Source organism: Paralichthys olivaceus, chromosome 24 (assembly GCF_024713975.1).
Source record: "Paralichthys olivaceus isolate ysfri-2021 chromosome 24, ASM2471397v2, whole genome shotgun sequence".
NCBI classification, from domain to species: Eukaryota; Metazoa; Chordata; class Actinopteri; order Pleuronectiformes; family Paralichthyidae; genus Paralichthys; species Paralichthys olivaceus.
Window position 1 is genome coordinate 9,703,102 of NC_091116.1, and position 16,798 is coordinate 9,719,899.

Here is a 16,798-nt window from a genome sequence, read left to right on the forward strand (position 1 = left end):
TAATGGAGTGGGTGTGACACATTGTTTTCTATACAAAATGTTAAAAGTGAAGAAAGAAATCTACTACAAATAAAAGCGCTTAAAGTAAGTGATTCGCTATGTTTAAAATATAAAGTAAAAGCACTAACTTTGTAAACTGACCCACTTCAGAGCTACCGGCTATATTATTATAGTAAATGATCATTAACGATTATTATCATAACTAATTAATAATAACACATTGATTATTTATTATAAAATGTTTGTTCTTATATCTAAATGGCTATTGCATTAACATAATATGTAGTGTAAGTAATAATATAGATGTAGACAGTATTTCAGAAGTCTAATCAAGTGTATTGAAGTGTTGGCCCAGGGTCGGTGTCATTGACCCGGTTGGGTGTGGGCGGGTGTGAATGGCCGCTCCCCAGCAGCCAATGGCGGAACACCGGATGCGAGATATCCGCTGCAACAACAAGTGCAGTGTTCCCCCTCCTTCACTGCCGCTTGACGCCATTTACAGCCCAAATCCAGATCTCCTCTCCGGAAAGAGCCGGAAAAAAGCCCACTCACCAACGGGCAAAGGTGCTTCCAACTCTTTGGAGCCTCACGGATAAAGAACCAGCGAATTAAAACCACCGGAGCAGACGTTGTATCGCTCTTGCTCCTGCAGGAAGAAGTTTTACGCGTGCGCTCAACTTCTCGACTTGTTTTAACGCCTCGTGCCTCCTTGCGCAGGGATTTTACGTGTTTTGCGTCGCTTTTAACGAAAAGAAAAAGATGCGCCCAGCTGCCTGGAAACTTTCTCCATGGAGTTTACAGACTGCGCTGTCGATGTGAGGAATAACCCGCCTCTCACTTTGGATTTATTTCACCTACACGGGGGCTAAAGCGTCGGAAGCACGGTAAGTGTTATCCACTAACTTCTGTGAATGCTCCCTATCTCATTACGATGCGCTTTTCCCTGAAGTTGCGTTAAAATTCAGCCGCCATGGCTTGTCCCTGCACCTTTACGCTGCGTAAATATGCTTTGGTTTTACCAGAGAGGGCAGTTGTTCTCTGAGACAACAATAAAGTCTCATTATTCAGTTTAAAGTTTCCTCCAGTGAAGACAGGTGTAATATTAAGCCTGTGCCTCCTCCTCCCCCCGCCCCCAGGCTCGGTCTAATAACTGATTTAACTGTATATAACAGTGCTGGCTGTATACTTTATTAGCAGGTAGACGGGCACCTGTGTTTGCTCTCATGTGCATTCACATTCCCTGTAGTTTTTCTTCCTCCCCCATGTGTATCATGTACATCTACTGTCATATATGCATCATCCAAAGTATTAGGAACAATACTACTTATTGCATTTAATGCAACAGTCCTGTCATTTGACCTGGGTTTCTATAATCTCAACCAGGCTGAGGCGATATGGCCTAAAATCTTACGGCGATTCCAAGGATTATAAAACTAAATGGCACATTATGATTCCTTCGATGTTTAAAAACTAATTTGGAGTCTAAAAACTTAACTTCCAACTTATATCAGAAACAGCAAGAATAGTTTGGTTTGACTCAAAGTTTTATCCTGGGCTGGGCGATATGGCAAAAAATATTATCAAAATAAATACATGTCATATCACAATTCCTTGAAGATTTAAGGCGGATTTTTGCCTCAGGGAGAAGTTTGTGGTTTTAAATTCTGACTAGAGATGAACTAACACTACCTCCTCACTGTGCAACAATACAGCTGAACTGCTTTATATTGCTTTTGATGGAAATTATATTGTTATAGTTTTGGAGATTTTGCTAAGAGTAATACATTTAAAACATACAACTATTGTGATAGTTTTCATTTTATCAGGCAGTATTCAGACTCACTCTAAAAAAAACTTCAACCACGAACCATACGACTCATTGGATTTGACTCCACAATTTAGCCATAGTCTTGCCATTTCTCGGCAAACCGTGGTTTTTCTGCAATCTCCAACACATCGTTGGTTTGTTCCAGTTTACCTCCACCGGCCCACCCACTGTGGCCAACACGGCCTGCACAAAGGCCCATCTAATAGGTGTTACCTCGCAAGCTCTTCATCTGGAGCAGAAAAAGCTTAGAAATCCTAAAGAAGCCCAGTGCATGCTCACCGGGAGCAGTACATCAGTCCTAACCCCCTCAAGGGTATCACTCACACTTTACACGGACCCTTTCATGCTCCAGACTTTTTTTTATCTTGTCACTCATCTTCTTTTCATGAGTGTCACAATGTAAATGAGCAGTCAGGCAACAAACAAAAGCCCTTCCTATATTGTCACTGAAAGGGGAAGAGAAGAGGGGGACTTCACACCCCCCAAAGAAGGCATTTGAAAGCTAATTAGTGCAAAGGAAGAAGAATTGAGGCCACTGCTGACAGTTTCTTTACTTTGGTGCGATGTGTTGATGAAAACAAAGCTGTGCAATTTGAATTTGTTAGATTAATTCAGAGTGACGATGCTGATCCTCACGCTTTCCAAATGATGAATCAGTGAGAGGATCTTACAGTTCCTGCAGATGACGGGTGAGAGTGTTTTTTTAAGGTTAGAAACTTTGAAAATGTTCACATCCCATTGAAACCCTAGATCAGGAGGCTGTCCCGTATTTATTGTCTGACCCTGCTTCTCTCCAATGTCTGCTGTTGTCTGACCAGCAGTAAAAAAAAAATTATAATATTATTCAGTATGTTACGGTGTTTGACAAAGAAAAGATGAAATTCTCACAATCGAATAGCAGGAACTCAAAACATGTGATTATCCTGATAGCTACATATTAATTAGGCTCTAATCCAGCTGTTTTCTTGTTAAATAAAGTTTCTATAAAATAGCAGTAAATGATAATAAAACATTTCCACTACAGTTTACCAGAGTAGACATGTTGCACATTCTAGCGGCCTAAAACCTTACAATTGAATATAGTTCAAAACCGGATATGTTTATTTAAGTAAACGAGTGGATATTTGGTTGCCAATAAACAATATAGCTGCTGATTCATTTTTTGAATTTGAAGTATTTCTTCTGAAGATGGTGGACAGATAATGGGAAACAAAGGCCTGTTTTCGAGCTCTGCGGACCATTTGATTTAGGTTGGATTAGGTTTCATGTTAGACGTCATGTCATACAGTACCTGAGACGAAACAGGAAGTTTGCAGTAACACCTAAATTCAGTGTTAGTTTTTAAACACAATCATGCAACACAAACCTGCTGTTGGTGTTCAATAAAAGGAGCTCTTCAAAACGTGATTCTAAAGACCCAGCCACCCGTCACTACTGCCCTCAACTCTGTAATCAAACGTACCCATCTCTGTCCCCTACAATGTGATCATCCTTATTTCCATAGTGGCGCTTCTACAGATATCAGTTATGATTTGCATGGCATCATTTGCATGGCTTGTCACAGACAGATATAAACTTGTCCGTTTCTTTCACCAGGACTTCAGATGTGTCCCTTGCCAGCCAGAGTGGCCCTTAAGTCCCGAGATGGATTCCAGAAGTCAAAACGGCAGCGACGGGGGAGGTGGACACCACGGACAGTCACCGTCACCAACGAGCACAGCGGGCACACCGCATGACGAAGGGATACCGCAACTGTGGCCTCCGACAACACGTGACAGTCCGCCAGATCCTGGGCTGAACAACAGCCAGGTGTCCCTTACTCTGGCAGTGCTGTCGCTGGATCAGATTAGGATAACTGGGAGTTGTAATGAGTATACCGAAGGGCCCAAGGTGCCCCAAGTGTCTCCAGCCTCTCAGCAAAGACAGCAGAGGATCGACTGTGGGTCGTCGCCTGTTTCACAGACAAGCGGGCAGCTGGAGACTCGGGAAGAAAGACCTAATAATTTCCGCAACCTGCATTCATTTGCACAGCATGGGAACACACACACCTCCATCTCCTCTGGGGAGGAGGGCGTGTTGCACTCTTCCAGTTTAGAGGTCTCCCAGAGTAACATCAGGACCAGCGTTGGGAGCACTTCTTCAGGCCAGAGGCTCATCAGCGGTCCAGCAATCGGCGATCACATCATCAGAACCCAGCCCAAACGCGCAGAGCTGAATTCAGAGGAGTTGAAACCCCTAAACGAGGAGCCCAGGGCGCTGATGGCCGTGCCGGGCAGCGTAAGCTGTAAAGGTCTTGGCAAACAGTCTAGCAAGTGTGAGAACTGTGGTCGCTGCCAGTGTCCGGAGTGCACTACCCCGCGGGTGCTTCCCTCCTGTTGGATGTGCGGCCGACGGTGCGTGTGCTCGGCGCATGGCGCGGTGGAGTACGGGACGTGTGTGTGCTGCGTCAAGGGGCTCTTCTACCACTGCTCCAGCGACGACGAGGACACGTGTGCCGACAAGCCCTTCTCGTGCTCCCAGTCCCATTGCTGCATGCGCTGGACCACAGTGTCACTGCTCGCCGTGCTCTTCCCCTGTCTCCTTTGCTACCTCCCAGCTAAAGGTTGTGTCGCTGTGTGCCAGAGCTGCTATGACCGAGTCGCTCGACCCGGCTGTCGGTGCAAAAACACATCCCCATGCCACTGTGAGGATGCTGGCAAGCAAACGTAGATGAGGTGCTTATGTGTGTTGAAGTGCAGAAGGATGGAGAGACTCCATGTTGACTGAACTGTTAGTTTTGTCCCCGTAGCCCTGTCGTGGTTTGCTTCGGAATCGAGTGATGCTGTCATGTTTGTTGTTTCACCTGCCAGGTCTGTTCTGCAGTTGCGTCCAGCATTATGAGTTTCACTTGAAGGGTAAACCAAAATAAGTGCTCTGCATGTTTAAAGGTATGAAGACACACTCAACTACTGTTTTGTCCTGAAAAATAGTTCCTTCATTTGGTGGAGTCCAAATGAATAGTCTTTTTTTTTAACATTTAATACAATTTATATGCTAAGAACAGGCTCCTGTTACTAACTGTATGTAAAGTAGTAATTCAAAGGGTTTGTACATTAGAATATGAGTTTGACAGATGTTTTATTTTTGTACATATAATAATACTTCAACTGTGAAAAGTTTTCTGCCATACCAGAGGCACCTTCATAAATTCACATTTATATGAATCATTAAACTTTTTTTTTTCTTTACATTCACTGGAATGTATATCAATCAATTGTTATGTAATTTACAAAGGAAAAAATTGTATGCCTTCTACTTGTAAATTGTACAGTGACCTTATATGAAAAAACTATTTTCTAATTCCAACATTGCTTAGTGTAAAGTTTAAAAAATATATATATTTATTTGAAGGTTTATTATTTTATAATGAAAAATATTTATTTTGAGCATTATTAAATGTGTCACCTGTATCGGGGGAAGTTGTGTAGTTGCTTCAGATTGGAGGCGACCTGTAGGAGTGTCGAAGCTGCATGAATAGTTCACTATGAATTAGAAGACGAAATATATTAACGTTTGAAATTAAACAACCTTGAAGTCTGATGGATTGGGTTTTTTTCTTGTCTCTTTTCAATGCTTTTTGTGTTTTGGACAGAATCTACATTCACCATGGCCCCTCTTTAAGGCTGTTTTCACACATGAACTCCAGAAAATGTTTTTGAAAATTGCATCCAGACATTTGCTTTGGTTTGTCTCTCATGTACAGAATGCAACCGGGAAACGGGAAACTGTCCGGTTGAAGGATGGTGCCTGGGTAGAGCAGCAAGGAGGCAGGATATGACATTTAAATGTTGAAGCTTGATGTCTTTTTAATTTAACATCTTTTGTCGCTGTCTTGAACCATCATGAACATACCCAATCACTCACTGTTGTATTCTCACTCTGACATTTTATAAGGGGGCTGGCAGGTAAATCAGATATTTGCGTTGTCTTATCATCCAACATCTGCACAACATGGACAACCCGGTGCAATTTTTTTGTCTCTGCAGCAGAATGACTTCACCACGTTTTTATAAAGAGAAAGCAAGGAAACAAAGATGTAGTTAAGTTCACCATCGCCCCTCTTTAAAAGATATATGTTGATTCATAAGCTTTTTGTTTGAATGTGCATATTTTCAAACCAGAAAATGATTAACCTTCAATTATGGTTCTTCCAGTTCTTTTTCATCTTATAAATAAAATGCTCACCTGGCTACAGGTACGGTTCATAAACATTCCTCAGGAGCCTGCAGACACTTTGCCCATTTTTTTCCTCCGTATTTTTTTTTTAAATTTCTTATCAAAGGTTTGTTCAGGAATTCCTCTGGTTTTGAATGTCCCTGCAGGCGAACCATGAGCATGAAACATAAGCCCTGACACTTGTTGACAGCATACGGACGTGTTTGCGGCACAGTACGCATTCAGAGAGCGTGATTGACGCAGCGAGGCCCAACCTGCGCTCACTTGTTTGTTATTCACCCCACAGCCCTCGACTGGCTGAGGAGGGGAGGGGTGGATGTTTTTATATAATTATCAACTTTCACCTATTTTTTTGCAGCGGTAAGCGGACGAGATGGCAACATAACGGGCAGAATCCCATTAAGGGACAGAAAGGAGAGAGTTGATCTTGCGTTTGGTCTTTATATCTCCAGTCTCAGGCCTCCTCTCTCTCTCCACATTGTCTCAGCTGTGAATGGGGTGGGGGGGTGAGTGTTAGGAAGAGGGGCTGCAAAGGGTTAAAAGCATCACTTTGAATGACAAAGACCTAACAGTTTACCCCTGTATTCAGCCCGGCATGCATTCATCCTGTTTTCTATAGTCAGGGGTGGGGGGGTGTATTTTGGCTCCCCAACACTCCTCTCAAGCTACCTGCTCCTACTTGGTATTCCCATAGGGAGATGGGTTTTCTTGTGGGGTGGTGGGGAGGGCCATCGCATGGATCTGTTGAATAAAACTAGTCGAATCTGTCGGAATATGCGGTTTTAAGGCATTTTTCAGTTGTGCCATTGAGGAAAATGATGTACGTTCGAATCTCAGCTGTGGTTGAAATGCAAAAAAATTAATATGGACCCTCACTTGGATTTTCTTGGGTCATCTCAGTTTATCTGTGTCATTCTATGCTTTAAGGAAAGCAGGGAATATTTTTGCATTAAAGAAAGCTGCATTATAGAATAAAAATAACAAACACAAGGGATTGTTAGTCGGCCCTGCAGTCCCAGTGATTTGGCAGCAGTGAGAAGCAGGAGGAGGGGATGTGAATTTCAAATATTTTTTTTTTAAAAAGGACCCAGAACGGCTCTCTTTGTTGGTTTTAGCCGCCGTGGCCCCTGCTGTTCATGGTGGCTGTGGGGCAGAGTGGCCTATTCACCCTGCTCACCAAGGCAGAATGCGGCACAGGAAGACAGGAAGGAAGCAGGGCTATTCTTCATGGAGGCATTGTCTGTCTGTCTGACGGCCAGGCTTAAGCAATCAAACAGCTCTGTGAGACAGTGAGAGAGAGAGAGAGAGAGTGAGAGAGATGCACCGCCCTGTGAAAACTGTTCTATAAAGATCATAGGGGAACTAAGTCAGTCTTCAAGGCCGCCTTACGCTTCGGCAGACACTTTGTAGAGAAAATATAAATCAAACAAACATGCAATATAAATCCAGAAAATGCAATAAAAGATTAATTGTGTAGAAGTAGATGCATATAATGAAATTTAACTAACTTGGTGTAGCAGCCATACAAAAAAGCAGAGATACAAAACACAGTTAAGTAAGTTTCCCTAAAGTGATTGTGGCAGTAGACCGTGCCACGGGGTCCCACCACGACAGCCAGAGACGAACCAGTCCAACCATTAGGTGCTCAGCAACATCTTTTTATTTAAATCAAACAGAACTGACAAAACATTGAACTTAAAGGGTCCAGCACTTTCTGCTGGACCTTTAGCTTCGCCCAGTCTCTTCCCCAGTGTGTGTTCCTGAGGCAGCTCTGCTGCTGCCTTTTCAAGCATGAGGATCAATCAGCGAACAGATCTCACCTGTGCTGACTGATCCTCTGTGGTGCAGGTGAAGGTGCTCTCCCAGCCCCTTCACCTCCACAGTGATAATACTGCAAATCATTTTACATTGTTACTTTATGTTTTCTGAATAATTTGAGATAGTAGAGGATTGTTTTAACAAGGTTTACTAATTTATAAGCCAACTTTATTTGAAAAGTCTACTCTGTATCAAGCAAAGCACGCAAGTTAAAACAAAACACACAACATTTAGTGAAATAATCAGTGTACTCATGATGTTTGAATTTCCAGTAGCCATTGTTTTATAAAACTTTCTATTTTTTTTTAGTTTCTAGCAATCTATTACATTTATGTGGTTTCAGTGGCTGAGCAGTGAAGAACATGCAAGTACAACTTTGTGTCTTTGAAGAAGATGATTGCTCTTAAGTTTTTTTGGGTGGTAAATTGTCTTCCTGTTCGCATCAGGACATTCAACAGACTCAGACTTTTGTTACCAAACCAAGAAGATGCGTTTACGGCCCAGAACAGCTGCTTTCTAAAGCAAATCCTTTTAATAGGTCCAATTAGGATTGATTTTTCGTTATTGATTTTCGAAGTGTGCAGACTGGCACAATTTACACTGGTTCAAGCTTGTTGTAGGAAAGTGAGTTTAACGTGGCCACACACACGCACACAAGGTGTTTAAGTAAAAAAAAGTCACCACGTCCTCCAGTGAAAGCATTTTCTCAGAAGCGGAGCTTTTTCTTTCAGATTTTCCGATGTGGGCGGCTGCTTGAGGAGGCGCACATCTCAAGCTCAAAGCTGAGGCACCCACCCACCTGAATGTGGTTTAACTTTCCATCGAGGTTGTCCTCAGCTACTGTCACATTTCCGTCGAATTACAAAGAAACCCCAGAAGAAAATGAAACAAGCAAATTCTTTGCACCATCATCTTTTTACCCCGAGACCTTCATCTCACAACACAACCAGAATTTCTCTTAAAATGTAATTTTTTCCCGTCTTTTGAAGTTTCATATCCACTTTTTCATAGACCAGGCTAGAAAATGCATTCACCTCTGCAGCTGAGGGAGAGTACACAGCTCTGCGAGGTGAATTACGGGTTGCGTCAGCAGTTTTCGAAAATCTAAAATCTTACGCAACCTAGTTCTACCTCAGTGACAGCTGAACTACTGTTATGCCTTGAAGAGGAAGATTACAGCAGTCAGGAGAGAGCAAATAGAGGGAGAAGGAATAGAGGGAAAGACACCAGACTGTTTCTGTCATAAAAGTTTAGGGATGTTGCAGAGATGGAAGGTGTGTGTGTGTGTGCGCGCGTGTGCATGCAGGACTAAGGGCTCAATCAGGTCTTTGGGCATGTTGAAACTTCCTAAAAACTGAACATGCATCTGTGCATGTGTGCTAATGTGCATATATGCATGCGTCTTCTTGCACCCATGTGCATTTCTGTCAGAAACGTCGCCCAGACAATAAAGCCTGACTGGAGGCCTAAGTCTAATAGCAGCACTTAACTTCAATTCACCACAGGAAGTTGGCTCATCTGCACGCATGCACACACAAACACACACACACACAAAGTCGGTCCATTTCTGACAGCCAGTGGATATTTGTTGGCGACACCGTGGCTGCAAGGCTCTTTGCAGCTTAGGGGCCAATTGTTGTTCACACAGATACGCACACACACTAAGAGCTTAGAGATTCAGTTGTTATCCTGAAAGGCAACCCTGATCCCCCTGCTACACAGTGGGACAGACACACATAAAAAGAGGAATTAGTGCGGTCTGACAGCTCACTATACCACATCGCATTTAGTGTGTGCGATGGCGGCAATTATGTGTGCGTGGGCGTGTGTGTTTTGGGAGGGTGCGTACACACGTGGATGTGTGTGTAATCAGCAGCAGACTTTGAATTATACAGTATAGAAAGAGTTTATGTTGTGTGAGGAGCAGAGCAGACATTTGTGTTTCTCATACCTTCAGTGTTTGCAGAAAACAGAAAAAAGTAGGTCACTTACATCAGTGGAGCGATACATTCAGAAGTTTTCAGTCCCATCAGTAAAAATGTGTTGTGTTTCTCAGATTTATATTTTCATAAAAGCTCTGTTGACATCTTTGTCGTTTTCTTCCACATGTCCTTTGGTCATTCTGCAGACTTTTTACCAGGGAGAAAGTCAGGACGCTCTCACTTGGACATTTGTGTTCATGCATACAGACCCTTTGGAGAATGTCCGGAGGTTCTCTGGAGTTAAGTGCAGCTTTACTGATTCCCAAGAAAATGAATCCCTTATATTATCTTTCACCAATTATTTTCTGTAACTAAGCAACCAACTGCAGTAGAGTCCCTGTTTACACAGACACGCACATATTCATGTGATATACTTTTTCAGGTGAGTTAGTATAGACAGGGATTATTACTGATGCGAAGCTAAAAAGCTTGTGTGGGTGGAGAGTCAGTCTTATCAAAAGTTGCTCACTAAACGAACCAACTGCTGGGAATAACATAGATGAGAGTGAAGCTGCACATTAAAGCTGCACCTTAAAAAACTTGTGGTTCCAAACATGAGGGCCCGAGCCCGCTGAGGGGGTTGCGGGATGAAGGTGAGAGGAAACAGACGAGATTGGAAAGCAGAAATTCCAAACTTTGAGCACAGAAGGGTTTGAGCTCTTTGGGACTCAAATCTGTTTTTCTGTTATGCTACAATGAGGAAATGAAAGTAAAGACTTTCTACCAAAGCAGCATAAAATAGGGTTTAGGAAAATCACATTTGCATTTTCTTTTTTAATCCTAATTATAACTGGAGAATTTGCCTACGTCTCCTTGTTCATTGAGACTGACGAATTATTCAAATTACGCCACCAGGAAGGACAGAGACGACATTTGCAAGTGAAATCTATACAGCCACAACTGGTGTTGTGAAATTATTAGGACATAGTAGACTACAACACACACGCACTTTAAACCTACGCTGTGTAGAAGAGGAAGATGTAAAACCTGTTGCACTGTTGTCCTTCATCCTATGGGTATAGGTGTGTTTGTAGGTTTGGAGAGAGGAATTCCACTGTGATATTACTATATCTCTCCATTGTCGTCCTTTCTTTTGTAAACTGGATATTGGGGTGAGAGTGGGATCATGTGAAACAAAGCCGTTGAGGAAAACGATACGATCAACCCCTGTGCCATTCACCTCCATTAATAAAAGATTTCCCCTCTCTATGGCTCAAACTTAAGGACGCCTTGGGTATGAGGTTAAAAGACTGGAACTGAGAAGGACTGCACCCCAGATAGCAAACGGATGTGGGCCACTTCGAGCAGGTGTAGAGGAAATAGATATGAGCTGACTGTGGCACACTTTGCAAATATCCCAAAACAAATGTGGGAATTTTCTTTACTCTCTGTCAGGTGTAATCTTGATGTGAACCTACCATGGCCCATGTGGTAAACGGTCAAAATTGACCGAATAGCACAAAACAAACTCAGGCCACTTTGGGCACCTTTGGTATTGCTATGACTTGTGATCTGGTAAACAGGCCCGTGTGGGACTGAATTGAAATGTGCCGTCACATGTGAAATGCTGAAATACATTTGAAGCTTCCATTTTATAGTCCAACATAGGTCTTAAATCCTGCGTTGATGACTACATGTTAAATGAGCTTTTTTCTCAAAGATGATTTCTATCATTTTAAGTAGTTTTGATATATTTGTGAATGCTCATTTGTTTTTAAATAGTGAAACCTCCTGACAGCTGAGACTGACGCAATAGGTTTGAGGGCGTTTATTTGCTTTGATGTGTAGATTCTGGCTCCAACTGACATCCAAAGAGCATTTTTTTGTACAACGGGAGACAATTGAGGCACGTCAACTATCTTTACATACAGTTTGTATATCAAAGAAAACAAAGACTTTAGTTCAACTGAAAACTTCTGTAACACTCATTTTGCAGACATACCTTTCATTTGTCTCCACCTCAAAGATAGTTCAAACTTTTTTGAAATAGCACAGGCCTCCAATCATATTACAAGTTCAAAGCCATACTTGTGTAAGATCACTGTTACACTGTTACAATCATAGTGTAGGTTACCTCAAACCACTTCCTTAAAGAGCTGCTTTTTGACAGTTCTAAATAACTCATTGTTTAGAAGTGTTAAACATTAAACTACTACTGATCGCTTATCGTCGTTTATGCGATTGTGCACAAAATGACAGACTGACTGTGTTTTTCATATAAACGCGAAGATAAGCTGTAGTTTGTTGTCCATTAAAATCTGAGACAGGCCTCCATTCCCAGTGCTCTCTCTGCTGGAGGAAATTGATCTCTTGAGTCTGTCAGACAGCTATGAGAGCGCTGCGAGCCACAGGGTCTTGTTACCAGTCACAGGTGCAGTACGCTGACAAGCTGACGATGACAGCCGAGCTAAGACAAGGTGTGTGTGTGTGCATGCGTGTGTGCGTGCGTGTGCTTCCCCAGCCCGAAGATAGAAATTTATCAATGGCAGAATCCACATACCTGAGATTCCTGCAGATTCCAAATAACCAGTGTCAAGACAGGAGGGAGAGAGAGAGAGAGAGAGAGAGAGGCTTTCTGCCAAACATATCTACTCTCCAAAAAGCACAGGTGCAATATTTCACTAGATAAAGGCTCCTCTGTTTAGAGAAACGTTCTGCTTTACAGTCATTATATACGGAACATATTTCAAGGCAGCAGGGACACGCAGCCTTCAGATGCCGTGCTTGCGTTCTTCAGAAGACATTTTTGCTACAGACGACATCAGTAGTCGTGTTTTGATTGGGTCATTAATGCTCAACGTTAAATATGTATTTCAAAACGAAACTTTCTGTCTGTAATCTGCTTCCATTTTGTGTGTGTATGTGCATGTCCTCAGAAAGCTTGAAATCGATGAAGCATGATTATTAAGGTGTTGTCTCGTCTGTGATTTGAGCGTTCCCATGTACATTCCTCCTGAAGTCCATGCATAATTCTGTTGCTGTTATTCTGTGTCTTTACTCCATGTTGTATTGGGGTAATTATGGAGTTCTGAGGTTACACGACTACTTGCTGCTGTGATTTCTCAAAGCCAGGTCACTTGCAATTACTGCTAGACCCAAGAAAGACAGATGGCTACCGTGAGCTAGACCCCACGTCTTTGTGTAATGTTGAACAAGCACAGTGCTGTGACTGTGTGCAGCTGCCAATGAATCAGTGTTAAAATAACATTGTACTGGGAATCACTGCTAAAAATAGTAAATTAGCCTAAACATTATTTTACTTTCTGAGTGGAACCTAGTTACCTTAGTTTGATAGCTTCCATTACAAATGTTGAGTTTTAAGATTGGACAGACATCTTATATAATGGTACATAAACTAATCTATGTGAGGATAAAATGTCTTATATTAGCATGCAGGCTTTACAGGGCTACATGCTTCAGAGTTAAGTGGAGGCTATTGTTGAGTCTCCTTACAACACAGACCTTTATAGCTTGAATTATATTTAAAAGTGATTCAAATGTCGAAATGAAATGTAAGGAAATATTCCACAAGGATCTTGTAAAGTCCAAATTTAAGTCCAACATATCAGGACAATATAGAAAAGCAACGCACCAATTGCAAAACCAGGCGCATGTTCCAATCTCCGACTCGCCACAGGCCACCAGACAGAGATTGCCTCATTGCTGGGACCCCAAAGCAAGAGAAAACAAGCCGCACACTTAACATGTCATTGCACTGCGAGGCATCTTAAGAAGCAGCGCTGCGAAAGTGGCCAGGAGCCAAGAGCAACAGAATTCCTTCAGCTTGGAATGCCTGCTTGATTAATATAGAAAACAGAGGCTCGCTTGAGCTCATTTGGTGTACAAGTGTGGCACTTTTCCTGCAAGTTTAGTCGCCTATCAAAATAACGAGGCACGTCTGCCATGATGGAAGGAATGAAGGGCTGACCATGTATGGTTGGGGCAACACGCTTAGTTTTTTTTAGCTTATTTTACTGCCTAATAATCAAAACACGGGATGGAGGGTTTTCTTTTTTGCACAGAAGTCTCATCAAAGCAGAAAATAAGAGCAATACACTTCTGTTGTCTTAACTGCTCACTTTAAATCGACATCATGTCATGCAGCAAAAGTCAAAATCAATGCTGAAGTCTCTGAGGTCTCTTGAACACATCGCTATTAACATTGATTTTCCAACAGTGGATGAATAACACACATGGGAGCGCTTGTCCTTTTGGAGTTATGTGAGTGTGCATGCATGTGTGTGTGTTTGTGTACGAGTTAGCCCAAAGAGGAAGTTCCTGTGGTGAGACGAACCCAAGCTAAACACACACACACACACAGCACTGGAAAACAACTTCCTGTGATCACCCACGCTCAATGACCCTGAAGAATGAGACCCTTACCAAACCAAAACTCCCTGTCTCTCTCTCACATACACACACTGTACTACCCAGGCTGTCGACATGGTTGCAGCCAGGCCTCGGGACAGATAACAACTCTGTAAAACTATTAAAAAATCAGTTTAGTGTGATAATATCACTCCCTTTATAAGGGGCAATAGAAGTAATTGAGAAAATACCACGATCTATAGACTAAAGTCAACATGGCATTTGTACACGTTATCGATTGCAGACTCAGTTTCCAACATTTTTTTTCGGTGCAGGGGGACAGCCAATGAAATCTTAATGCCCCCTCGAGTTTTCCTCATTTAACACTGTGGTGTGGATTATTAAGTTCCCACGCTTAATAATGTGTTCATAAGCTTGAGACTTTTTGTGTTAAATATAGAATTTTGTTGATGGGTTGGGTCAATGCATCATGTTCTGTATCTGTTGTTTTAAACCTCTGACATGAGCCATTTTCAGACGTGAACTCCGGAAAAGCAGGAGATTGTGAGGGTCAGACATGTTCACAACAGGAAACACTCTGGCAAGGGGTGGCATCTGGGTAGAGCATGTAGGAGGCAGGACATGACGTATAAATTCCCCTGTGGAAATCATCAGCACTTTTCACCAAAGGTTCTTGAATCTCGTCGTCTTTCCAAGTTGACATCTTCAACTGCGTCTTCTGTGTATGGCTCCTCTTTTTTTTATCTTGCCGTGAATCTTGATTTATTCTCGCTCTATCTGAAACCAGCTCATACATTTCAAAGTGGATGTAATGCTTGATCTAATGCTTTTTTGGATTGTGAATTGATGTGGTGCATTATCTTAAATGACATGGCGGATATGTTTTAATAAAAATAACTCTCAATTATTGATATCAGTATCACCCACAAAGCCTGAGACACAGTCAATGGTTTCAAACTAACTGGCAGGAAAGCATGGAATCTTTCTTTATTTTTATTAAAAAATACATTTTGAGTTTTATTTACGGATGAAGATGTATTTAGATCTTGATAAGAACTGAGGGATTTACACAGTGTGTTTTGGTGAGGAACAGTCACTACACTAATGACACACTGACCTGAACTGAGGATGTGTAATTAAGCACAGCAGCAAATGCATTTGATAGGATCACAGCTACAACTAACTAGAACTACGTTGGCAAAGCCTTCACATTTTTATCTGTGTATAATGGCCTCTAGCCAAAGAATCGTTTCACATCCTATTCTTTACAGTTGGATAATCTTATTTTCGTTGGCCTCTTCATAATCTCCTCCTCCACAGCGAAAGAGGAAGTTACTTATCAAGGATCTGGTCTACCTGTGCCAAGCCAAGCTTCGTGTTACCCAATATCCTGAGAGTGTGTGGACGTGTATGTTTTCCATGTGTTTCTTGGAAGGAGGTGGACTACGGATCCTTCATGTTCAGACTCAAACAGAAACACACACACACACACACACACACAAACACACACACAGACACGCTGGCGAAGACGCACTCTGGCACACATTCACTCAACTGTACACACACACACACACACATGCATACATGCAAACACACACAGGCTCACACACTCCCTGCACAAACAAACTGCTGATCTTTGAGGCGGTGGAGTGAGTGCAGCAAATGATCAGCGTAAAGTTTGCTGCTGCTATCAACAAAGCGGCCTCTGTTCTTCATTTTGTGCCCCCCCCCCTCCCACACCACCGCCTCGACTCCCCCCTGCCACAGACCCCCCCCCCCCCCCCCCCCCTTCCCTCCCCCCTTCTCCTACCACACATTTCAGGCTATACATCCGTCTCTCGCCTCTCCATTCACCCCCCTTGTGCCTCTCTCTTTTCTGTCTCTATGTGAACCCCCCTCCTCCATCCTCTCTCTATCTCCCCCCTTACCAGTCTCTCCTCTCTCCCCCTCCGCTGTTGTCCTCTTAATTCAGCTCACTTCTGTCCTTGCATTTCGGATGTAGGGCAGGAAAGAGGAGGAGGGCAGAGCAGGGGTTGAGACTGCGGCAAAGGGGCCCTTTTGAAGTGTGCTGTGTGTGTGTGTGTGTGTGTGTGTGTGTGTGTGTGTGTGTGTGTCTGTGTGTGTGTGTGTTTGTGTGTGTGTGTGTGTTCGTGTTCGAGGTGTCGAGATGGGCCTTCTACACACTCAGACAAAAATAAGGAATATCCCTTTGTAAAGTTGGAGAACACAAAGCAGGCTGGTGAGAGGTGGGTGGAAATATTGACTCAAATATTGAAGATTGATGTGTTGTATGAATATGCATAGGAGAGTTTTGTAAAGTTGTTTAATAATGGCCTGCAGGGGGTGCGAGGGATATAGAGATGGAGGGTGAAGTCATCTGGCTGCATGGATCCACCAATGGATGTGGGGGTGAAAACGGGATGAGCAGGAGGGAGATTGTAGGTCAGAATGTAAAGTTGGAATTAATTAGGGCCCATCGCAGGGCTAATGAATGGCTCATTGTTATTCCGGCAGAAGGAGAGGAGGAACAATCTGGCCTTTGTGCTGCGAGTCCCACTGTGCACACCCGGACGATATTGTGACAGTATGCGACCTAAAGAGGGAAATAATTACATCACAAACAAGA

General features: G+C 42.8%; 1 protein-coding gene across 1 annotated transcript; it reads left to right on the forward strand.

Annotated features, from left to right (window-relative positions):
• Positions 1-421: 421 nt before the first annotated feature.
• On the forward strand, positions 422-5,407 carry spry2 (sprouty RTK signaling antagonist 2). The gene is made up of 2 exons (XM_020102050.2): positions 422-884; positions 3,425-5,407. The coding sequence occupies exon 2, from the start codon at positions 3,473-3,475 to the stop codon at positions 4,535-4,537; it is 1,065 nt and encodes a 354-aa protein (XP_019957609.1). The 5' UTR covers positions 422-884; positions 3,425-3,472; the 3' UTR covers positions 4,538-5,407.
• Positions 5,408-16,798: the final 11,391 nt, after the last annotated feature.

Coding starts and splice junctions, on each gene's coding strand:
- spry2 (XM_020102050.2), top strand. CDS start 3,473: ATGGATTCCAGAAGTCAAAACGGCAGCGACGGGGGAGGTGGACACCAC.